Source organism: Dipteris shenzhenensis, chromosome 4 (assembly GCF_047967505.1).
Source record: "Dipteris shenzhenensis isolate YYH24624 ecotype China chromosome 4, Dip_SZ_1.0, whole genome shotgun sequence".
Lineage (NCBI taxonomy): Eukaryota > Viridiplantae > Streptophyta > Polypodiopsida > Gleicheniales > Dipteridaceae > Dipteris > Dipteris shenzhenensis.
The window spans coordinates 44151724-44177968 of NC_141599.1; the positions used below are offsets into that span (position 1 = coordinate 44151724).

Sequence of the window (26245 nt, forward strand, 5' to 3'; positions counted from 1 at the left end):
TATCATGCTGATGTATCTGCCAATGAAAGTGGGCAGCAAAGGCAATAACAATGCGAATGGTAGTGATCCTGGAAGTGGGAGCAAAAGTCTCCTCAAAGTCAATGCCATGTTGCTAAGCATAGCCCTTAGCAACAAGACGGGCTTTGTAACGGTCCATTGAACCATCAGCTTTCCGTTTGATCTTGTAAACCCACTTAGTTCCAATGGCATTCTTGCCATAAGGCAAATCACACAACTCCCAAGTATCATTCTGATGGATAGAATCCAATTCAGCTTGCATGGCCTTTATCCAACAATCATTTTGAAAGGCATCTTGATGACATAATGGATCTTCATTGCATGCTGTAGCAACCAAAGCATAAGCAACAAAACTAGCATGCTCTTTCCGAACAGCTGCTCTCGTACGGGCTGGTAGAGGAGTGTCTTGTTTGCTGTCTTTTAATGTGTCAAGGAGCTAACGGGGTACCTTTTTAGGCTCCTGAATTTCTGCTCTTTCTTGGTCAAATGATCCTGATCAATGATAGGCATATCAGGCTGAATTTCTGCATGCACATGGGACTGTAAATGACCAACAGATGGAGGGACAACCTCAGATGGAACATCACCCCGAGCATCGGATGGAAACAAAGGCATCAAGCTGTCAAACATGTCTGGGGCATCAACAACGGGCTGTTTTTGACAGTCCAGCAAAGGCACAGTGGAAGATTCATCAAACACAACATCCCGACTAACAAAACACTTGCCCGTGCGGGGCTGATATAGCTTATAGCCCCTGCTCTTTGAACTATACCCAAGAAAAATGCATTTAACAGCTTTATCATCCAACTTAGTGCGTCTCTGTGAAGGCACATGAGCATAAGCTAAGCATTCAAAAGTCCTCAGGTGGGAAATGCGAGGCTTACGACCCGTCCACTCATAAGGTGTGATAGTCTGCAATGCCTTTGTTGGACATCTATTTAAGATGTAATTTGCACACATGACCGCATCCAACCACAACTTATCAGGCAAATGTTTGCCTTTCAACATGCATCTGGCTATTTCCATCATTGATCTATTCTTCCGCTCAGCCATGGGATTCTGTTGAGGAGTATAAGGCACCGTGCATCGATGATTAATGCCACGGGAAGCCAAAAAAACAACAAACTCCTTCGACATGTATTCACCCCCCCTGTCTGTATTAATGTGAGCAATGTGCAGCCCACTCTCATTCTCAGCCAAGGCAATAAAGTGGTTGAAGCATGAAGAAACATCAAACTTGGATTTCAATGCGAAAATCCAAGTTTACCTGGTGAAATCATCAATAAAAGTAACAAAATAGTAGAACCCCCCAAGAGCTGCAACCCTCATGGGTCCACAAACATCACTATGAACCAGATAAAGCTTACGTGAAGTACCAACTCTTCCATCCTTGGGAAACGAAGCACGGTGCATCTTACCAAGTAAGCATGGTTCACAAACATGTTTGGTAGGCATATGCATTTTGGGAAGATCCACAACCATATCTTTCTTATATAACTTTACCAGGGCTCCAAATTGAGGTGTCCAACCTCTTATGCCACAAATGAGTATCTGGCATGGTAGAATCAATAGCAAAGGCATGTGCATCGGCAAGTACATCATCATCATCTAAACATCTGTCATAAGCATCAAGTTTGTAAAGACCGCTAGACAATGTGTCAGTCAAAACCAAGGTAGAGGCATGTGTAACATCATACACTGCACACCTTATAGAGAAACGATAGGGTTTGCAGTGGAGCGATCAGAAAATAGACAATACTCAGATACAACTGAAGAACGGAACTCAGAAAACATAGTGCCTGTCGGTAATATGAAAAACTGAATACAAGAACCTCAAGCCGTCGTGTCTTAAGGACCGTGGCTGAGGTGAATCAGAAAGATGATTCCATATAGAGAAACTGTAGAAAAGATAGCAGTAGAGGGAGCGAAGCGCAGTCCTCCATGTAGCTCGATGATGACGAAGAAGATGAAGGGCTAGAGCTGCCCTAGGAAATGGCTGAAAACCAGCATGCTCTGAGGAAGGAACCTTCAGGCTATCTGGAATAGCAACATGATGAAGAAAAGGAGCAGATCTGGAGTAGGAGGGGCAGATCTGGAGCAGAAGAAGCAGAGGGGCAGATCTGGAGAAGGATGGGGCAGATCTAGAGCAGAAGGAGCAGATCTGGAGCAAGATGGGGCAGATCTGGAGGAGAAGATGGAGCAGCCAGGAGGCAGGAAGGAGAGGCAGAGAGAAGGTAGAGAGGAGGCAGAGAGGAGCAGATGTGAATGGAGCAGGCGGGCCTACAGCAAAGGATGGTGGAGAAGAGGAGCAGCTGCAGGTCCTGTCCTGTCAGAAGGAGTGTGGGGGCAGATGCCTTTTATAGGCCAGACCTAGCTGGTCGGCCAGCTGGTCAGTGGGCCTGCCAGCTGGTCGTGCAGCTGGTCGGTGGGCCTGCCAGCTGGTCGGCCAACTGGTCGGCCAATTCTGGTCGGCCAGACTAGCTGGTCTTTCTGGCCACTTGTTTGGCTGAGATGGTTGGCCTTTTGGCTGGCCTGTGAGCTATTAGATTGTCCCATAAATTGGGGATTGTTTAGTTGCTGAATACACCTCACACCATCAAAAATAACCTGAAAGCCACATGTAGCAATCGTTGAAATAGAAATGAGGTTCTTACGAATGCCTGGAACATAAAGCACATGCTCTAGAGTGACAATATCACCAGAGACAGAAGTAAGAGAAACTTTTCCAATGCCTTTCACGGTATATGATGCGTTATTGGCACATGTGACACTGCCCCCCTTAGATGTAAGCTCCAATGAGCTGAATAACTTCCTGCAGGAAGTGATGTGCTTGCTAGCACCACTATCAAAGAACAAGGCATCACGAATATTTGAAACTGCCATACAAGCATCATGAACATCAGGATTATATTGACATGTAACCAAGAAAGCCCAATGGTGGTCTTGTGCGAAATTAGCGAACTCATGTCAATCTTCTACACTAGAAGAACGAAATACTGCAAGACCAGACTCTTTCTTTTTCTTCTCAGATGCTATGCACTTCTTGCATTCAAAAATATCATGCCCAGGTTTCCTGCAATAGTTACATCTCTTCTTCTTTTTGTTATTCCCTGAAGAAGAGGCACCATGTGAATGATCAGCATGGGAATGAGAGGGCTTTCCAGCTGAAACCTTGCCTTTACCTTTGTGTTTATGATAAGCAGCAAATGCTTGATCACTAGCCATAGTAGCATTGCGATTCACACGACTTTGCTCCTCCTGAAGAAGAAGAGCAACAAGCTGGTGAAATGAGAAATGATTGGCATCACCCCCTGCAACCAACCTCAAGGTAGTAGCAAAGCCTTGATATGAATCAGGCAACCCATCAAGGGTATTAGAAACCAGCTGAGAATCAGGCATAATCTCATCAATGTTGGCCAATCAGGCATAATCTTATCAATGTTGGCCAACTGCTCTTTCAGGCACGTAGCTCGAGGCAGCTCCGAACTGCTGGCACGCAGCTCGAGGCAGCTCCGAAATGCTGGCGTGCAGCTTGAGACAGCTTCGAAATGCTGGAAAATTTGAGAAATGACTGGCGCGCACCTTGAGGCAGCCCGTACTGCAGTGAATGTACTGAAATTTTGACAAACCAGACATAAGTATGCAATTTTCTGATAGATGTACGGATTTTCATACAATTTTTGACAGATGTACGGATTTTTGTACAATTTCTAATGCATGTACGGATTTTCGTACAATTTTTGACGCATGTACGTTTTTTTTTTTTGCAGGTTCAGAATTTCGTACAAATGCTGTAAATGCTCACGTGTGGTCATTTTTTGCTGCAGCAGGCTGGAAAATGCACTGAAAAACAGTTCCCTTTGCGAGAGTTGCTCCAAAGTGCGGTCTTCTCGTGACAAAATGAGGTTTTTCGCGACAGAAATGCTTGGAAAGGTCTCAAACACTCGTGGGAGTGTAAAACCAGCAAGAATGAGAGCTCCAGAGGCTGCCAAGCAGCTTGGGAAAGCTGTCAATGGCTGAGAGAATGGATTCCCGATCTGCTCTGATACCACTGTTGGGTGTTGGAAGCAATGGAAGCTCAAAATCTATTAATGGTACATTGAAGATCCTGACTGAAGCCATAACTAAGTTATCCGATTCTCAATCGGTAACTCCTATGGCAAAGTCACCAACTCCTCCAAGTGAAGTTCAGAGGTCTACCTCTCGACTAAAGAAACCTCGGACTTTCTTAAGGACTTAAAGCTACCAATTTTCAATGGGGAAAAGAGAGAACGAAACAAGGACGCCATAAACACGTTTTTGCAAAAGGCAAGACTTCTATCGACTCAGGAACACCCCTCCTGAAAATAAAGTCGTGAAAGCGAGTCTTTCCCTTGGAAGTAAGGCCTATAAATGGTGGATGAGACTTAGAGAAAATGATAGGATTCTTTGGTATTGGGCTATGTTTGAAGAAGCCTTCTTAAAATGATTTTTACCCGAAAATAAGTTGGAAAGGGCTTTGGAAGCTTGGGACAATTGTAGCATGGGCAAGAATACTTTAGTCCTATACATAGCGAACTACAGGGAGGCAATTCTTAAGTTGAAGGGAATCGATGAATTCCAAAAGGTAAGGGGTTTTGTGAGAGGTCTAAAAGACATGTACAAGGTCGAGGTGAAAAGAAATTCTTTCAAGACCTTTGAAGAAGCTCTTGAATTGCCCATATATATGGTGATACTATTTATACGGTGCCAAATTTGAGAAAATTTTTTATCAAGAAAGAATTAAGTGGAAATGCAATTAGCCAGAGCTTAAAGGAAGAAAAGCTAGATGGGCTGAAATAATGCAAGAGTTTGATATCCAATTGATATATCAGAAGGGGAAGTTTAATGTGGTAGCAGACTCCCTAAGCCAAATGCCAATGGTTAATGAATTGAGTTTTATATAATCCAGAATGATTTCCTAGTGTCCTTGAAAGGAAAATGTGAGTTTGATTCTTACTTTTCTATGGAAAGCAATTATAAAGAGGGATCCAACTAATCGAGGAGCTTTTACTGAGGAGTCACATGGAAATAGTGGCATACCACATGTTGGTGATAAAGGAATCAAGTGGAAAACATATAGTATTGAAGATGGCTACTTGCTCTACAAGGTAGAGTATGTGTCCTTGATAATAATGACATTAGGCGCCAAAGTCTTTTTGAGTGTCATGATAGTCCAAGTGTTGGACACCCAAGAAATCAGAAGATGTACTTCTGAAGAGGCAATTCTTTTGGCTTGGAATAGATAAGGACGTCCAAGATTATGTATTGAAGCGCCAAAAATGCCAGGTCGATAAGGCTAAATGCCTTAAGGTAGGAGGTTGCCTATACCCATTGGAGATTTCATTAGGCAAATGGAAAAGTATCTCCATGGATTTTATTGTTCGATTACCTAGGATACAGAGGAGGCACGACTTTGTGTGGGTAATTGTGGATCAGTTGACCAAGATGGCTCACTTCCTTCCAACCAAAGAAGAGGTTAAAGCTCTAGAATTAGAGCGTTGCTCTTCCAAGGTGCTGCTACTTTCGCTCCCCCTGGTTGCTCCCGTTGCCCGCCATCTTCAGCCTCCCTTCAGGCTCCTTTCGCCTCCCTCTTCCTCCACCTTCTCTTGCCTCCATCCCCGCCTCCTTTCCCCTCTTTCCCCCGCTTCCACTTCTCTCCCTTCTCCCACCATCCCTCGCCTCCATCCCCGCCTTCACTTCGCCTCCTCCACATCTTCTCTGCCGCCCTCCCGCCTCCATCCCTTTGCCTCCTCCGCCTCCCTCCCACCGCCCCCTCTGCCTCCCTCCCCGCCATCTGCTCCGCCTCCCCCCCGCCCCATCTCTCTCCCCTTTTTCGCCTCCCTTCCTACTCCCGTTCCGCCTCCTTCCCTTTCTCCTCCTCCTCTTCCCCTTCTCTTGCCCCCTTTCTTCGCCTCTCTCTACCTCCTTTTCCATCTCCCCCCTGCCTCCTTGCCCTCCTTCTTTGCCTCCTCCCCGCCCTCCTCTCTCTCCTTCTCTCCTTCTCTCCACTCCCGGTTCCTTTCAAAGGACCCTCTGCAGCCCTTCAGCCCCTTCTTGTCTCACCCTCAAGTTGAGCTTCACGCGGGAGAAGCTGATTTATGGATTGACAGTAGGGGTTATCAGATTGCCGCTTGTGGCAAGGATTGATCCGGCACACTACTGGCCATTCTAGAAGTGTGCTGAGATGTTCGGAGTGGAAAAACCCCCCTTAAAGTCACAAAAGGTAGTTTTCTCTAGAACAGGAACTCACTCATAGTCGAGACTTGTTTCCAACTTCTGCGTCCTCATGAGTTGGACCATAGTGAGTTGGAACGTACAAGGGCTCCATGACCGTGCACGTAGTCAGCTGCAACACTTGATCCTTCGGCGGCAGGAGTTGGAGAGAGCTGTGGACTTCCTTTTGATACAGGAGCACATTTTCTCAGCATCAGACATCTGACGGCGTCATCATCTTCTTCCCAGGAGAGGCTCGGAGGTGTGGTCTTTTGCATAGGACGGTGCGAAGGGGTCTGCATCCCGGTCTCCCAGGCGGTGGTTCCAAAGGTCTACGATTAGGGTGACCTTATCCCAAGGTGGGCAGTTTGGATGGGAGAGTTTAGGATTAGGATCCTGAATGTGTATGCCTTGGCGTGTAGACAACACGGTCCGGCCTTTTTTTTTTTAAATAAAGAAAAGTACTTCATTAAATAGTAATAAAAACCGCAGAGCAAGCTCAAGTGTGGGAGTACATCATGTCAAGCATGAGAAAAAACAGCTCAGACAGCACAGTCCAGCCTTTTGAAGGAGGCTGACAGAGTGTTTGCCAGATGTTGACTCTTGGTGGAGACTTCAACAACCTGGAGTTTGGGGAGTACAAGCAAGGGGGTGCCTCCTTTTCCAAGATGCTAGTAGTAGAGTGGAGCGCGTGGGAGCAGTTCGTCTTCACGATCAGTGGCAGAGACTGTGGAGAGAGCCGGAGTTCAGCAGCATCCTGGCAGTCTTCTCTTCTCATTTGGCCGGAGGCGACATGATGGAGAGGCTAGATCGCTTCTATTTCGGGGACTGGGCACTCCACAGAGGTGGCTCTACAGGGATTCTAGCAGGCACCACGATGTCAGACCACTCTCCAGCAGTATTATACCTAGACTAGCCTCGCCATGGTCTTCCCCAAAAGGGGGTATGCATTCCAGAGGACCTACTACAGGATGAGGAGATTCAACTGGTTATTGTAGAGATTTGGCAGTAGCTAGAGTTAGTACCGTGCGAGGGATGGGCTTTGTGGGTGGCAGATGCGATTCAGAGGAGCAACAAGGAGTTGCAGTCTCACGCCCTTAGGCAAAGGAGGACCCTTCAGGAGCACGAGCGTGCACGACGACGAGACCTCGCCTACCATAGAGAGGCTCAGGGAACAGGACCCAAGATCCCAGTGGCTCAAGAATAGATTTGAGAGTGCGCACCTTGGCTTCAAGACACAGAGGTTCGGCGGGCTGAGTTTTCCTACCACTCCACTCCGACTCGTTGGGGTCAGTAGGGGATAGGATGGCGAAGCAATTTTTTATGGGCCTTGATCGGCATGCACGTAGCTACATCAATTACGGTGTCCGCAGGGCATCTTGCACATTGATTCACAGGAGATTTTAGAGCTGACCACGGATTTCTTCAGCAAGCTCTTTTAGGCAGAGAGGGTGATTCCAGCTTGCCTTGTGGCTCGTGAGCTAGTTTGGGACCATGTTCCGACAGTAGTCTCGAGGGAGTTGTGCGGGAGCCTAGAGGGGCCTTTCATGGATGAGGAGCTTTGGGAAGCCCTCAAGGCCCTTCCAACCTAGAAGTGTCCTGGCGAAGATGGTTTAACTCTGGCCTTCTTTCGTAACTTCTGGGAGATCATTGCCAACCTTTCCGCTCAGCCTACCAGGAGATCTTCGACACGGGTTCCCTTCCTGAGCAAGGGGTGGATTTGTTTGATTCTGAAAGAGGGAGATAGGTCAGACATCCGACAATGGAGACCGATCACCCTACTAGACACCGCATACAAGATCCTTGCTAAGGTCGAGTTTGCGGTTGTGACCTCATCTCTCATCGACATCATCCATGACACAGAGACTGACTTTGTATAGAAGCGTAGCATCCTTGACAACATTTTCACGTTCTGGGAGGTAGTCGATTGGGCCAGGGAGGAGTCACAGCCTTTGGCCATCCTTCTCTTGGATTTTGAGAAGGCTTACGACAGGGTGGAGCGGTCTTTCCTAGAGGGCACTATGCAAAGGTTGGTTTTCTCAGACAGATGGATTAGAGGAGTTCTTGTGCTCTATGGGTCATATGCTTATAGGTGGACACATGGGCGAGGCCTTTTCTCTCTCGCGCTCAGTCCGCTAGGGCTGTTCCCTAGCTCCCTTTCTCGCCCTCTTTGTGGCGGAGGCATTGGGATACTACTTGAGATCACAGGTGGCGGGCCTCAGGTTAAGGCCATGGTTGCTTACGTTTGACGTATGGGACGTCCCGCACGTTCGGTACTGTCCCGTACGGTTGGCTGGTTTTTAGGATTTTGGCTGATTAGGGTTTGTGAGATTTGACCGTTTTTTGCCCCTTTTGACAGTTTGAGGCCTACCTCTACTCCAAACATGCATATATACCCCTCTAACCCCTCCCCCTCTCCACCAAGCACTCTTCCCTCTTTAGCCACCAAGCAGCGCGTTGCCCACCTCTCCATCTTCATCTCCCTCCCTCTCCCTCCAACTTCCAAGAACATCCCTCTGCATCTCTCACCCCCTCCATCTCTCTCTTCCTCTCCATCTCCCTCTCCCCCTCCCCCTCCCTCTCCATTAACTCTCCCTCAATCTCCATCAAGCTCCCTCTTCATCCCCCTTCTCCATTTTCATCTCCTTCCATCTCCACTCCATCAAGCTCCCTCTCCATCACTTCTCTATCAAGCTCCCTCTTCGTCCCCTTCTCCATCAAGCTTCCCCTCCATCTCCATCTCCCTCTCCATGAAGCTCTTTCTCCATCTCCCTCGGGCTCTCCATCTAGCTCCCCTTCCATCTCCCTTTCCCTCTCCATCAAGCTCCTCTCCATCTCCATCGGGCCTCTCCATCCAGCTTCCCCTCCATCTCCATCTCCATCTCCATCTCCATCTCCATCTCCATCAAGCTCCTCTATCTCCCTTGGGCCTCTCCACCCTCACCATCTCCCTCCCTCCCTCTCCATCTCCATCTCTGTCCTTCTCCATCTCCATCTCCATCTCTCTCCCTCTCTCCAAGCATCAAGATTCAAGCCTCTCCATCCTTCTCTCTCTCTCTCTCTCTCTCTCTCTCTTTCTTTTCTTTCTCCCGCAATGCCACCGATTGCATTGTACTTTGAGAGAGTGAAAAAGAAGTCCAATGTTTGCAAGTTACATTGCGAGCATTGCCCCAAGATCTAAACTAGTAGTGTGACCTGCCTTCTTATATATTTGTGTAAGTTGGGTGGGCACTCCGGACCATGCACGGGGATTCCTGATGACATTTTTCAAGAATGCTATCAAAAGTACCTACCCTTGAAGCGAAGAAAGAAGACCTCTATGGCACAAGAGGAGATGGTGTGCTCGGACATTTCCTCGTCCGAAGCGGAGGATGATGCCTCTCCTTTCATCTTTGTTACCTCCATCGGAACTGCTATCTCCTCTGGCACGGCATCAAAGAGAACAAAGACAAGTGACGTGCCAAGAAGGAGGCAAGTCACTCTTGCCCAAGCCACGGGCTGCCTCTCCGGTCCATTTTCATTCCTCAAGGAGCGGCAAAGACAAGTTGAACTAGAGATTGCCCACACCGTCATTGAGTGCAATCTCTCTTTCCATGTGCTTAGATGTGAATGGTGGCGAAGAATGATGAAAACCATAGCCTCGGTTGGTCCATATGAAGGGTGGGATGGAGTTAGCTACAATGATGTGCATACCAAGAAGCTAGATGAAGAGAGGAAGAGAATAAACAAGTCTCTCGAGCCCGTGCGTGCCGGGTGGGCCAAGTATGGATGCTCCATTCTCTCCGACAGATGGTGTGATACAAAGAAGAGAGGCATCATCAACATTCTTGTCTCTTGTCCTCTTGCCACATACTTCTTGCGGGTTGTGGATGCGGAAGAGAAGGGAAGAGGAACCACCGCCTCCTTTATCTATCATCACATTCGGGAAGCTATACCTGAGGTAAGTTGAGAATCATGTAACTTCTTTAGATTCTTTGATTTCCATAAGCAAATCCACTTCTTCTTCTTGAATCTTACAAGCTGAAACGTGTCATGTAGGTTGGTCCCCCAAATGTGGTGTAAGTTGTAATGGACAATGCCTCCAATTATAGGTCCATGGGTCGCATGCTTGAAAGGGAGTTTCCCTCAATAGTGTGGACTCCATGTGCTAGTCATTGCCTTGACCTTCTCATGGTGGAGAACATAGTTAAATTGCCATGGGTAAAGACCATTGGGAGTGACATTTGCTCCATTGTGAGCTTCATCAACTCCAAAAACAAGCTTCTTGCCATCTTTTGTATCTACTCTAACTTGGAGTTGGAGAAGCCATGAAAGACATGATTTGTTGCTATGTGGCTATTTTCTTGAGCGGCTCTATGATATTCAAAACAAGCTTCAAAAGATGATCGTGTCCAATGAGTATAAAGAATGGTTTGAAGGAGAGTCAAGTACAACTCAACAAGATGCTAAAGACATTCAATGTATTTGCTTGAGAGAGTCTTTTGGCAAGGGGTGAAGGCCATTGTCATTGCCATTAGGCCCTTGTACAAGGTCTTGCGTATGTCTGACATGGAGGGGCTCCATTAAAGAATCCATTGCGGAGATTAGCTCCTCCATTGTTCTAGATATGGATATTAGTTCATCATGGTAACTTATAAACCTACAATCTTAATACCGAATCTTGTATCTTTGATTTTGAATGTTAATTAATAATCTTCGAGTCTAACTTATTGTTATTCTTTGGACATTAGTGATATCTTGGATACCACATAAAAGCAGGATGACACTCTCTTTCATGTCAACAAGAGGTGGAAGTGGATGAAACTACCCATCCATGATTTTGTTGCCCTCATGCATCCTGCTTTCAAGGCCCTCTCTCTCTTTACGGTCTCTCTTTACGGACGAGGGCTTGGCCTCCGATAAAGACACATATCTTCCAAAAGCATTGCATGAGGACAAGCATGTCACATTTCTTTAAGAACTCATAAACTCAATGCCCAAACGAGAACCGCATTTCCACTGTGTGTTGGAAGAGGGACTCCTTGGTTAAACCTCTTTTTCAGTGGGAGTCTTTTGGCTACCAATTGTCCCATCTACAAAAGTAGCTATGAGGGTTCTCTCTCATGGTCCGCTTACTCTCTCATACACACAAAGATACGCAACAAGCTTAGCACAAAATAATTGGATCAGGTTATTTATTGCCGTTCTAACTTATGTATGTTGCGCAATGTGCATGAGATGCCTAGACAGGTAGACTTTTCAACTTTCTATATTGTAAACTCATATTTGCTCTTCATACTTGTAAGTTGTACACAATGGTACTTGTTACTTGACACTTGTAAGTTTTAGATCTTAAGTTCTAACTACAGTAATGCAATTATGGCGGGCTGGATGGAGGAGCTGCTCGGTGAGCTCCCCTCCTCTGCCCGCGGCGGCCTGTAGGCTCCGTCCGCTGCCCGCCCTGCCTCCTTGCCTCGCCCTCGCTCCGCCTTGCCCCTCCCCCCTCTCCGCTCCGCCTTACCTTCCCCGCCCCACCTCCGTCCCCCGCTCTGCCTTCTCCCCCGCCTCCCCTTGCTGCGTTCTCCCCCGCTCCACCTCTACTCGCCCATCTCCGCCCGCTGCCTTCTCCGCTCCACCTCCCCTTGTTGCTCCCCCGCCCCTGCTCCCCCCCCTCCTTTCGCCTCCTTGTCGCCTCGCACCTCCTCTTGCCCTTCTATCCTCCCGTCAACATGTCCCCCTCGCCATTTCGCCTCCCCCCGTTGTCTTCTTCTCCTCTTCTTCTACCTCTCCCACCTCCTTCCATTTCTTCATTCCTTCCTTCTCCTCCTCCCCTTGCTCCCTCATTCCCTCCTTGCCCTCTTCTTCTCTCTCCTCCTTCTCTCCGCTTCGTCCTTTTTCATTTGCCTCCCTGCAGCAGGAGCATTCGTGTTTGTTACGGTGAAAGAAAATATTGGTGGTGACCTTAGGTCTGGCCAGAGGGGCTCTATGGCAGCACCCTCGACTCCCATAGCCGTTAAGGTTCTTCTTTCCCCAGCTGACAAGCAACAGGTATAGCAAGCAGTTCAGTCCCTCCAGGACAAGGCGCTTGTGGGCAGAATTGTGGGCACCACGCCTACACGGAGACAAGTGCGAGAGTGGATCCAGGTGAGCTTGACATTAGAGGACAACCACATCCAGGAGGTCACCATCTATGGACGAGGCGTTCTTCTCATGAGCTCCCCTGACACCGCCTCGACACTTGTGGAGCAAAGCCCCATACTCCTTGGCCCGCATCTTGTCTACCTCTTTTCTTGGTATCATGGGTTCACAGTGGAGGACATGGATACGACACACCATGTTCCATGGTTTTCGGTTACACTCTGCTTTCCAGGGCTCCTCAAGGAGTGTCGAGCCATCCTCCCTTCCATTGGTCGGGCATTTGGCCATAGTTGCCAGGAGTTTTTGTAACGGGAGGTTTCAAACGGGTTTCATACGTTTGAAACGGGTTTCGAAAAATGAATGAAACGGGTTTCATTCGGAATGTGAAAATATGTGCATATATACCTAGGGTATGCATCATGCCATATACAAAAATGTACAAATAACAATTGTAAGTGACTCCGTAGTGCAGACATGATACAAAAAACATACATATCAAGTATAAGCACCATACATACTGAATCCTGATCATACAAAAAGCTAGTCATCAATGATCATACATTATACATACTAGAGTACTCAATGATCATCTTCACACATACATACTGAATGATCATACATATTGAATCCTGATCATACATACTGAATACTGATAATAGTAAAAACTAGAGTCATCAATGAACCTCCCAAGACCTCCATGGTGATGGACCATGAAGGTAAAAAGGTCAAGCTACAAATGGAATCCAAAATACTGTCTATCAATAATAAGTAACAAAGTCACAAATCAAAAGTCAAGCCTCATCATCAATGTCAGCAGCTTCCTCCTCAACTGAATCCATGTCCTCATCAACCTCCTCCTCACTGCTACTGGAACTTCCAGAAGACTCATAAAAAGCATCCTCATGAGATGCAGGTGCATTTGAAGTACTGGCACCAGCTGCCATCATATACCTCCTTTGGCACACGAGAACAAGGGCCAATACCAAAGCCCTTTGTTCGAGAAAAGTGAGCCTGCAATCTCTGAAATGTCCCATGATGCAGCCCAGCACAAAAGTTGCAGGTCCACTTGCCTGTGCCACTCTTATCATAGTATGCACCAGAGGAATTGAAGGTGACATTGCTCCACAACGCACTACCTTTTCGAGGCATCTTCTTGCTTGCAAAAAGCGATGTAGAACAGCAAAAGTAATTGCAGCTTTGCAGCCTACATCATGCATGCAAGATGAGTAGATAAATCAAGAGAGGAGCGTTAGATTTCAGAAAAATCAGAAAGAGCAGATTTCAGCCTGCATGAAAGGATGCAGCGCCAAATTCAAGAAGGGTAGACCGTAGAAAGGACGATTGAATGCACATTGGGGATAATTGGGGGCACATACCTCGAGAATGAGCAAGAGGGAGCGTACGGGCTGCACAGACAGTGCGTACAGGCTGCACGGACAGAGTGTATAGGCGTACGGAGTGCACGGGCGTACGACGAAATGCGTCAAATCGCTTTTTTGCCCCCTTTTGAACCCTACCCAAAAATTGGGGCTGTTCCCTCCCCCTCCTCCTCTTCACTTCCCCCTCCCCCTCCAGGGTTCCCTCCGCCCCCTCCCCCCCCCCTCAGTCCCCCCTTCTATGGTCACTCTCACCATCCGTCCCTCGCCCTCCATCCCCTGCGTCCCTACCTCTCACTCTCCCGCCCTCCCCCTCTCCGCTTCAGTAGCAGCTTCTTCCGCTTCGACACCCTTGCCATCAGGCAAGGGTATGACGATGCTCCCTTATGCTTCCTCATCGCAGTATCAGGTCCGCTCAGAGAGGGATCCTGAGGGACGAGGCTCGTCTTTCCGGCCAGCAGCTCCCAAGTTTCAACCTGAGCGTCCCTTATCGTGGGACTTCTAGAGGTTAGGACCCTAGAACTATTTGGGGATCCCATACTCATACCCTCTACCATTGGAGGTCACGCTCATGGTCCTTCAGCCCCGAAAGGGGGGTTTGATCAGTGCAATGGGATCTCAGACACACCCTGTTTGGAGATTTTCGTTTGCCTCCATAGGGTTGGAGAAGTGGTCCCCGGAGGTGTTTGATGCTATTTTGGGTAATCAGATTATGCTCATGATGGACGAGTGGATGGGACCACAGGGACGATCTTTGGTATGCCTATGGCCTGGAGGTGAACTTTCAACTGAGCTTCACACGCGAGGCGCTGGTGTGTGGTTTGGCGACAGGAGTTATCAGATTGCCGATGGAGGCAAAGGTGGAGTAGGCACACTTTTGGTCCCTCCAGACGTGCGCGGAGTTGTTCGGGGTGGAAGCCTCCTTCATGATGAAGTGGACATGGAAGATTAGTATTGAGCCGGTATCCACCCTAGTACGGCGGCGCACAGACACTGACTACTCGCCCTCCAAAACCTCGGTAAAATCACACAAGGCAGTCTTTCTAGGACAGGCACCCACTCACATGAGAGCCTTGCTCCCGACTCCCCTGTCCTCATGAGCTAGACCATAGTGAGCTGGAACGTACACGGGCTCCATGACTGTGTTCGTAGTCAGCCGCAGTACGTGATGCTCCAGTAGGAGTTACAGAGGGCAGTAGTAGGGCGGACAGTGGACATCCTTATGATTCAGGAGCACATGTTTTCAGCAGCAGAGATTAGACGACGTCATCACCTTCTCCCAGGGAGAGGTCCAGACGAGTGGTCTCCCGCAGTAGGACGGAGTGGAGGGGTTTGCATCTCAGTCTCACAGACTTTGGCTTTAGAGGTCTACAATCAGGGCGAGCTCATTCCAGGACGGGCAATTTGGATGGGAGTTCGGACGGGAGAGTCCAGGATTGGAGAAGTCGAGCCTTTACTTCTGCCAGTTCCAAACGTAGCTCTCTCACTGCTTGTTGCAGATAAAAGATTTGATCCTATTACCCAAGGATGGGTCGTTTTGAGCCTTTGTTGGTAATTCCGTGCATATGGAGAGGGTGTCATGGCTGCAATTGTAGAGTACCGAGTCTTGATGGATGTTGAGGGAGTTGAGGGGGACTTGGAGGAGAGGGTAGGCCAGTAGTCCATAGTTGGCTGTCTGTTTGGACCCCCTAGCTTAACCTAACCCTCGGGTTGGGTTGGGGGTTTAGCCCAACTCGAGGTCAGGGTCAGTTAGCTGCTTCTAACGGGTACGGAGGGAGAGGTACGAATGGAGAGGTACTGACGGGCGGTACGGTACTGGCTGCCTACTGACGGGCTGTACGGATATTGGGAGAGGTACGGACGACGGGACTATACGGTATTGGCTGCCTGCTGACAGGCTGTACAGACGGGGGTATGGACGAGGTACAGACGGGGTATGGAGTAAGGACGGGGTACGGCGGGGAAAGAGAGAGAAAGAGGCTAACGGGAGAGGAGAGGCTAAGCGGGGAGAGGCTAGCGGGAGAGGCTAGCAGGAGAGAGAGAGAGAGAGAGAGAGAGAGAGAGAGAGAGAGAGAGAGAGAGAGAGAGAATGTGGAGATAATTATTTATGTTTTATATAATTCATATAATTTACATTTTTAAAACCCGTTTCTAGACGAAACACTTGGCAAAATCTAGAAACATTTCTAGAAACGTTTCAAGCGGCCAAAGACTTTTTGAGGATATGAATCAAATGCTTAAATTATCTAAAGATGGTATCAGAAAGGCTCAAGATAGAGCAAGAAGTAATGCAAACCCCCACCGTAGAAGGTTGGAGTTTGAAGAATATGAGAGAGTCTATCTCAAGGTACCTGAATCTTCAGAATCCCTTTTTACAAGTAAATGTCCAAAACGGTCTCCTAGGTATTGTTGACCATTCATAATACTTAAGAGAATTGGAGAACTTGCTTACACATCCAATTTTTCATATAAGTAGGCTAAAAAGAAAGTTAGGAGATGATGATAATCTCATTGGAAATGAAGTCCTAGTTAAACTCATCGAATTTGCTACTTTACCACATGAACCAGAAAGATAGACAAGAAAAAGGAACAAGACATGATATACCAAGAATGTCTGGTTAAGTGGAAAAATAGACCTGAAGAGTGTTCAACATGGGAAAGGGTAAGTAATCTCCAAAGGAGGTTTCCCAATTTTGTTTTCGGGGACGTATACCTTTCTTAAGGGGAAGGGAATGTTACGTCAGCCATAATCACAAGAGCTACAGTTGGTTATGGCGAGGCGAGAAACTAGAGGGTTGGACAATGCTTGTATAAGTGGGGGCCTAAAGGGTTTGGGTCTAGGGTCATCCCTAGACTCAGGCATTAGTGAGGAGGGGCAAAGAGAGTCCATGGGAGGGATTTATTGGAAGGGTCCGTTGGGGGACACATGGTGCCACAAGGCTGACCCCCCTTGCAAGCATTGGGCATGGGGGAGGATTCCAGAACATGGGGCCTCCATTTGGAAGGAGGTCAACGAAAGAGACCACACCCCACGAAAAAGAAGAATCAGGAGAGACAAGAGCTCGAGGGGAATCTGTGGCTGGGTGGAAAGGTTGTTGAAGCCCTGTTTGTTTCTTCTTGTCACAGGGGATGGGCAGGACTCTGCCTGGGCCAATAGCAACCTGCCACGTGGCCAAAGCAGGGCCAGCCATACCTCAGCAAATGTGCCCCCACCTGCAGCGGTTTTACAGACCAGAAAGTTGGCCAGTAGGGTGCTGTTTGGTTGGCCCCTACTGGGTCGCTCTATTCTAGCCTTATAAAAGGGGGCCCTTGGGGCCTAATTCAACATCTACTAGAGCAGCAATTCAGGCAGCAGACTGGAGCAACAGACCAACATCTTTGGGCCTACATCTAGGAGGACAGGTCATCCAATGAGGGGTATATAATTCTCTTTTTCTTCAACATTCCAATTGTACATCACTTTACATTGGAGGGGTCATCCACTGAGGGGTGTATATCCCCTTTTTCTTTAACTTTCTAACTGTCCACTTTACATGGCCTCTGCCTTCTATGAAGCTATGAGACCACATGTCAATTTCGTAAGACTTAATTTCGCTGTCCCCTCTAGATGGTGCTTTACAAATATTTTTATTCTATTTTTTGAAATGAGAAGATTTGAATAGTCAAAAATGAAAATTTCCATGTGCGTCTATTCTCTCGTCTTGCATATATGCATTGTTTTTTTGCTGTTGAGTGAACAAATAAACTTGTGCAAGAATGCTCACCATTATCCTTAGTATGGCTATCCACCAAAGCATCATGGGCCCGATGAATTGCTCTTCCGATATGTCACAACCTTCTTCTTTTTTCTGCCATTGACTGTGTTCATGATTTTGGCTCTTCGACCATGTACCTGAACGTTTAGGCATTCAGCTGTAGTGAACAAATAAGAGCCATCTGCAGGGCTGTGCCATCTGAATTTAATCTTGAAATCTGCATGCTTGGGCTGTCCATTACGTTCAGCTCCAAAATGTATGCATCACTTTGGTATGCTTCATTCCCATGGCATGCGTGCTAACTCAATTCTGGCTGCCCTTTGAGTTAGGCTTGCCTTTGACAGCCTTATGTAAGTCTAGGCGACTTTGTGGGTGGATATTTGAGTAGGCATGTGTCCAAATCACCAAGACTGGTCAATGCATCGTGCTTTCCTATTCCAATAGTGACAATAATCTTGTGTCTTGTATTAGTGGCAAAAACCTCATGTTGATTTTTCTCCCTTAAGTGTTCGATGCATGTGGAATAAGCATAGATAGATGGAGTTAGCCTTTGGTAGGAGTCCCCAATACAAAGGGCAGTCGCTGGCTCTAATACCAATGTAAGGAAGGAATAAGGCTGGGATTTGGAAAAGGGGGAGAATATAGACAAGGAAGAGGATTTGGAGGGAGAAAGTAGGAGAGCGTGTGTGGGCAGCAAGAGAAAGAAAGGTTTATTAACATGTGTGAAAGGCCAAAAAGGCCTATGAGACCAAAAAAGTTGTCTAGTACACCTCTGAAGTTTGTAGAAAGAAGAATTGTGAAACCATACTGAGAGGAAACCATCTCACGAATGGAGAACCTGAGGGAGCTAGCCCTCCCTCTTTTGCCTAGCTCTTCTTTGCGGTGCCCCTGCCTCTCCCACCTTGCCTCACTGGCCTCCGCTCCTCCTCTCCCACTGGCGTCGTCACCCAGCCTCCTCTTCCAATGGCAGCCTCTTCATCGCAGTGCCCAGCCTCCTTTCGCCCCTGCTCTCCCATTGCCCCTCGGTGGCACCTTGCTGCTCGTGCTTGCTGGAAGGAGCAAGTCGGCGAAGGAACAACCAAAGGCATGGCGGACTGCTGGTGATAGGGTTAGCCCGAGGGTTAGGTTTAGGGGTAGACTAAGTGCAGGTATGTTAATTAAGTGCTGGCATGAGTACCCTTAAGATATGTAACAACAGATTAACTAAATGTCTAAATTTGAAGTTGTGGATTGATGTGGATTTTTAGAAATGTGAAATTTCTTTGCATTTCTTTGCTTAGGAATCATCCTGATTGAAATTATGTAGCTATAGGTACATATTTTAGATTGAACTGGAGCCATTTATGCTATACATCAGAAAATAGCATTACAAGACAAGCAGGAGAATCTAACTGATGAGGGAAGAGATGCACCCCACATGATATCATACCTGTAGAGTTTGCATCATGGCCTCTACATACAAATAACTCATCTCAGATCATCGAGTGCCTTGACAGGGTTAGGGAGTATGGTATGACTGATGCACACAGACAGAGGCTACCATGGAAGGCCCTTTCATCATCTGTGCCTGATGGGGATGGAAGATGCTGGTACCCATGTACTACCAGATGGTTCCATTCCTGACATTGATCATCTCCCCTTACTCTATGCTTGACAAGAAAAGGTGTTCATTAGGTCATTAGGGATGAGTCATGACTTATGGAAAATTTATATCCAGCAGACTTGGGTGCCTCCAATGCAACCACATGCCACCAAGATGGCATTTAATAGTGAGCATTTCCCCATCCGATTGATGGAAGGGTTCACCAAGCCACCAGGACACCTACAGACTGATCCACACTTGACGTACAGATATCCATGGTTCAGCTTTGGACCTCATCTCAATGATTTCATATCGAGACTGGGTGAGAGGACGAGGCCAACCACATAACCATGAGCTAAGGTAAGACTGCACCTTATGTGAATGTGCAGGTGAAGACAGAGGAGCAAGTGCTTATGAGATGCCCTCCGTGATGCATGGGAGATACAACTGCCTCTTTGAGTAAAGGTTTCTGGATATGACAGAGGTCATTCACTGCTTGCTCTAGAGAAATTGTGACTTTGGCTAAGATCCTAGAGAGGCTCACTCGCAGCTAATACTGCTCATAGCTGATCCTGGATGACTATGACTAAGACATTGCGAAGAAGTAGCAGGATCACTGAGACCCAACAGTGAGGGAGGCGAGACCCAACAGAGAGGGCACAGAGGCCAGCGAGGAGTAGAGGTAGTGGCCGCCAGGGAAGTGTCACTGCTGACAAGGAGATAAGGGGAGAGAAGTGACTGAGAGGTGACGGAAGGGCAGAGCAAGAAGCAGAGAGCGAGGAGAGAGGAAGGCAAGGGGGCAGTGAGGGGGAGTTATACAAATTTTGATTTAAAGTTGAGTAGGGGGATATATTAGCATGTTCCTTTTCTGGGAACTGCTCATTGTAATATAAAGTTACATGGATTTCACAAATACAAAAGAGTGTGTGTGTGCTGCTCCCTTTAGGAAACATTTCTGGCTTTTTGGGATTCACCCACGTAGACAAGGGTTTCAGTCCTTCACTTGGGTTCGATATTGGGCGCTTTGGACTCTATGGAAGGATCGAAATCATAGAGTCTTTGGTGATCCTACTTTTTCCACTTTCCCTTTTTCAGACGCTCTCTGCAGCAATCTTCTTTTATTGTCTGCAAACTCATTGTATAGACTACAATGTATACTTGTCATATACTGAGATCTTTTGCTGATGTAATGTTGGAGCTGCCCATTTAGGAGAAGCTTGTGTGTGATATAAAGCGTCAAAATTCCACACAAAAAAAATTTTTGTACACACACACACACACACACATACATATACATGTAGATGTATATGGATATACATATGTATATATACATCTCTCTCTCTCTCTCTCTCTCTCTCTCTCTCTCTCTCTATATATATATATATATATATATATATATACATGCATGCATGCATGTGTGTGTGTGTGTGTGTGTGTGTGAGCAAGACTGATCCAAGCAAAATCCATATCCTCCTGAGCATGTAAGAGGAGGGGGCGGACAGCCACTCTCACCATATTCTGAAACTGTTGATGAAGCAAATAAGCAGTGTTAATATGGAGTAGACAACGACAAAAAAAAGGCATATCATCTGTCAACCGTGCTATAGATAATGTCAAGCATACTAGAAAGTGATCAGGCAGCAAGAGGGAATGATCAATCCATAATGCACATGTAAAACTAGCATACTGCTGAGCATGCAACAAATACCATCTGTCAAGTCGAGCCCAGTAATGAGTGAAGGCATTATGACGGTATGTATAACCCATATCTCCATCCCTTGTTGAGAGCCACAAATCTTCTGCATGCAAGGAAGAAAGCATATCCTCTCAATGTTGAAGCTCAGTGGGGATCATGTGAGATCGGTGAGTGGTGTTATCTTGCATGGCAGGCGAGTTATTAAAGTCCCCACACAAAAAAGCATTAGACAGCCATGGATATTGCTTGAGGGAGGCCCACATTTGAGCTCTTATTGCAGAAGTTTGAGAGGCATAAACTGATGCTATTTCATAAAGATCAGCATGATAGATGCATCTGATTACCATCCATCGACCCTGGGGGTCATTGTAAGCAACCGTGGGCTGCATATCATGTTTCACCAGCATGCATACCCCCGAAAAGTGCATTGTACCAGCATAAAAGATGTCATAACCAGCAAAGTGGCCTTGCTGGCGAGCCAAGAAGTGTTGATTATGTTCCTGTAAGGAAATAACATCGGGGTGCATTCTATGTACATAGTGCCAAAAAAGTCTCCACTTGTTGACATTGCAAAGACCTTGGACATTATATGTAATGCAAGTAATTGAAGCAGATATGAGAGATATATACAGATGAACCAAAAAACACAGTAAAGGTAATAGATGTCAGGCATCAGTCATGACATCGACATCCACCTGGCCTCCTGGATCAATAGCTCTATCATCCTCATCATTGTCACATACAGGAATGCCCTTCTTGAGCACATCAACCCACAGTCGAGAAGTCAGGCTATCAGCAGGAGTAGAGGCCTGGCCAAGGGTGGAAGTAGAGGCATCCCAATGCCGAGATTGTAATGGTCGTGGCTTAATCGCAAACACCTTTTTGGGCTGCTGCCAGGCACCCTGGGAAGAGGCATTAGATTCTGGAATTTTGCCCTTTCCCTTATCCTTTTGCTTGGCTGAAACATGGACCACACTTTCCTTGGGAAGAACAGATTTAGATATCACATCACCCAACTTGCTAGGCATAGCCTTAGGCCCCGGACCGTAAGTTGGAGGAGTAGTATTTTCTGGAGCAATAGCCATGGGTGGGAGCTGTGGTGCAAAACTGCAGGACACTGTGAAGCTATATGGCCAAACTTATGACAAGTAAAACAAGCACCTGCAAATACTCCCCATTTCAAGTCAAAATATTTTTCGCCCAAGGGAACATCCTCCACCTCTACCGCAATAGAAGGAGAGGTTGGGTGATCTGTATCCCAAAGAACACAAAACTGATTGCAATTACCCGAAGGACGGGGTGGGCATACAACTTGCCCCAAAGTAGATGCCAGACTTGGTAGCTCAGCCCTCATATAATCCGGAAAATCCACTACCTCAACCCATACAGGGCAGTGATGTCGAATGAGACCGTGATAATCCTTATTTGGCGACCATGGCATGACATGCACCATTTGTCTGCCATAGAATAGAGGGGACATCTCCAACATTTGCTGATGATATGAGGCATCCAAAAAGTGCACTTCATAAAAACATCGAGATTCAAAGTATACTCCTTCAACAAAGCAACCTCCCAACAAAGCCTGAACCCACTGAGCCACATCATTTGCAGAGGGTAACTTCCCAGGGAAAAAATGATAACCGCTTGCTGAGAGAACTTCCGGAGAGGAGTAACTAATGAGGGCAGCTTCAACTTATACTTAAGTGCCGGAGGAGGTTTGGCCCATTCCTTCTGGCTCTGGTGGAATTCATCCTTGAGCATATCGAAAACATAGTGAGCATCTTCAGAGGCTGAAGTAGGCAATTCAAGTTGCTGTCTTTTGGGGTCCCGGAACAAGTCCTTCCGAGAATAAGTTTTGATAGGGTCCTCCATGGAGGCAAGCAGGGCAGGACTGATATAGCAAAAGAGAAAGAAAGCAGACAGCCGGGGGCCAATAAAAAACACCAAAATCAGGACGGAAGAGGGCAGTAGGGGTTATGCGCAGGTAGGGAAAGGGTAATATACAGCAAAAAGGAGCAAATCAGGCGGCAAGAACAGGCGACAGTAGCGGCTAGAACAGACGGACAGCAGCAGCAGAGGAAAAGAGGGGCTAGAACAGGCAGCTAGATCAGGCAGACAGCAGCAGCAGAGGAAAAGAGGGGCGACGTAGCTGAAGGAGGCTCCTGATGGGCACAGGGGCAGAGCGGGCATACCTGATGGGCAGCCAGAAGGACGCACAGGGCAGCAGCAGCTCCGCGGCTCACAGCAGCTCTCCTCACACACTGCGTGCGTGCATGAACTGTTCTCTCTCTCACACACACACACACACAATCTCACAAGCAACAAATGGATGTAATCAGCTCTTATAGGCAGCTCACTTCATCTGAACAGGATTCTTGGGCTTATGCGGTTCATATCATCCATCAAAATGATCTTTGCAAATTAAAGAAGTGGCAAATCCGAGCTCGCATGAAACCCCTTTTGGATAAGGGTTGCTCCTCCAAGGCCTTCTTTAAAAGTTTGCATGCGGATCGACGAAAGGAGGATATTTGCAGGATCAAGCAGGATTACTGGACTGGAATCTGGCTTCCTTGTCTCCTACTACCCGTTCACTTTCAATGCATAAATTGACATCCTCGATGGTGTACAGATTTCTTCTTCCACCGCCATGGATTGATAAGCATGCCAACACTCTTTGGAATTTGGATAGGCCTTTATCTTGGTGGCAATCAAAACTCAAGAAAATTTGGAAAGCTAAATTGCCATTGAAACAGAGGCTTTTCTTTTGGAGATGTATAGTGGGAGCTTTTTCCATTGGGGTGAAATTGGAAGCACGCCGTATTGCTTCCTCTTCCTGCCCCCGTTGCTCTCATCATCGTGAGACAGTTCCCCATTTGTTATGGTCTTGCCCGCACTCTCGGATATTGATCACTCATGTTTCTCATTTGCTGCGGCTTCGGTTTCCCTCTATCAGATTCGGGAAACTCTTCTGGATGTTTGGATGCTTCTCATCTCAGATGTCTCCATTCCTCCTTTTCTTTCACTGGGCCCGTTTTCGGGTACTATGGACTATTTGGACACAGAGATGGCATTTTAGGATGAGACAACAGTTCCCTCAGGCATATGCTTTTTTCAGAATGTCCCTCAAGCAATCTTTATATGATAGTTATGCTGTGAGGGATTTGGATGCTACTAGCCTTGAAGTGTTTTCTCACTGTTTTTGAGTGCTTCCATTAGGCTCTCTTTTGGAGTCTAATGTCATGTACATTGATTTTATGCTAATTTTATAGTCACTGGTTTCACTATAAAAAAAAAGTGTGCACACACACACACATAGCCCCCTCCGCTATTTCCCTTTTAGCCTTCTCGATTCCCAAACAATCCTTAGCCATAGTATTCCTAACCCCGTCCTAACTTGGCCCAATTCCAGCCTTGTACACACACACACACACACACACACACACACACAGAGCCCCCTCTGCTATTTCCCTTTTAGCCTTCTCGATTCCCAAACAATCGTTAGCCATAGTATTCCTAACCCCGTCCTAACTTGGCTCAATTTCGACCTTTATTACATTGTAATGAGTTCTCTCATGTTACTTACATAGGTTGCTGTGGCCTCCCATCATTGAGATTTGCATAATCATGGAAGGAATTGAATGTAGGTTGTTTGAGCTCATGCCTAGACTCTTGTACAACAAAAATCACTTTGCACTCAATACAGGAATCTTTCTCAGAAGAAAAAAGAGGTGTATAGCCTATATGCCATTAAGTCAGAGACCAATTTAATTCCTAGATGGGTACAAAAGGCAATTGACATATGTGCACTGGAAAATCAATCATTATTGATGCTGTAGAGAGGAATGTAATGTACCCATTCCTGGTGTATTAACGTAAAGAAGGATGATGATAACTCCATAAGGACAGGGAGAAAATAAAAGACTTTGCAAGAGATCCCTAGTTTATTTTGAATCTTGCCTCTTACTTTGCAGCCTTTTTTTTTCCCGTAATTTCAAATGTTGAAAATGTCAGTGAGCTTTGGAGCTATTCTTAGAGTGTGGAAGATGTCTTTTCAGTGAATTCCTTCTGCAATGTTCCCTTTAAAATGACTTTTCACAAAGCTATTCTTAGAGTGTGGAAGATGTCTTTTCAGTGAATTCCTTCTGCAATGTTCCCTTTAAAATGACTTTTCAAAGGAAGGGACAATAAATCCTAGACATGATGGGTCGATTAAGTAAGAGTCATGATTATGCATGGGCTATATCTTTCTACTTTTTTTGGGTTTTATAATGCCAAAGCTAAGCGATGTGAGCCACAATAATTAAGGCTTAGGGAAGCTTGTCACATGTAAACTTTTAAGTTCCTCATTTACATGATTATGCATTCTTTGGACCATAATAAGATACCAAAATAAGATGATCGATACACAAGTTTGGGTTCTCCTTAAGATTATCAATTACAAGATTCTAACCATATTGAGGGATTACCATGATGTCATCTTGTAATGGCTAATTTGAGTGGCAAAAAGTGTTCAAAAATATCATGGTACATGATAAGCTCCTTGCTAGCTGTCAATGTAAATTCTTGTTCTTACTTTACCTTGTTATTGCTAATGTTGGAAGGTTATATATTTGTCTATTTGGCCATTCCCATCATCATCATAAGATAAATGGGGTTTAAAAACCAACGTAATGGGAGAGAGGAGGTTGTGTGTGTGTGTGTGTGTGTATGTGGGTGAGAGAGAGAGAGAGAGAGGAGGTTGTGTGTGTGTGTGTGTGGGCGCATGCGAGAGAGAGAGAGAGAGAGAGAGAGAGAGAGAGAGACTTAGCCAACATTGATGTAAAGGGTGTAGGCATTTTCAAGCTAAATGGGCCCAGCTCCAAGGTATTCTCTTTTTATGAGAATGAAGGACATGGAGTTTGGTCTCCTCCTTGTGTCTGTGACAGCATGTCATCAGACAGCATTCCATCAAGTTTTTTGGGAGTGTCGACTCATTTGTGGTCAAATTTGAGATTCCTTTTACTTGGATCCTCCTTAGGACATGGCCAACTCGAGGGATTCTGATTGTAGTCTAACATCTTATTCAAACAAATTGAACATGGATGTTTCTTATGGGGATACTTTGGCATGATGGCGTTTGCAAAGCAAAAAACATATATTTTGTGGACTAGTTACGGATTGTTTCTTGGTCAAAAGTGAGAGCTTGAGATGATGACGTTTTTGTATGGAACATTGTGAACCAAGTTATCCTATTTGGTCCTTTCCAATTCTTGAATCCTCTATGGGTTCAATTCTTTCAAACAAGGCCTCGGTGTTAAAGTTAACAAATATGGAACAAATTAGATCTAGAAAAAGGCACGTGCATCATGGTGAGAGAGAAGCTTATTGTAGCTAGTTGCATGATTTCCCCTTTCCCCATAATAAGTATCCCTTTTTCAAGTAAAAGCACCACCTTTGTTGTATTAAAGCAACTTGTGACTGAAGCAAC

The 26245-nt window shown here is 46.4% G+C and overlaps 1 protein-coding gene and 1 pseudogene across 5 annotated transcripts in view; both read left to right on the top strand.

Moving 5' to 3' along the window:
- LOC147902920 (uncharacterized) overlaps positions 1-25915 on the top strand; it is a 110404-nt gene extending 84489 nt beyond the window's left edge. For 3 of the 5 annotated variants that reach the window (XM_087373677.1, XM_087373672.1, XM_087373673.1), the window contains one exon: positions 25603-25915. In XM_087373677.1, the coding sequence (XP_087229803.1) occupies positions 25603-25821 (219 nt within the window). In that variant the 3' untranslated portion in view covers positions 25822-25915. Of the gene's footprint in view, positions 1-24481; positions 24616-25602 lie in introns of those variants that run through there. The other 2 variants (XM_087373675.1, XM_087373674.1) reach the window with 2 other exon arrangements.
- LOC147902921 (uncharacterized) lies at positions 9347-10201 on the top strand (annotated as a pseudogene).
- Positions 25916-26245: the final 330 nt, after the last annotated feature.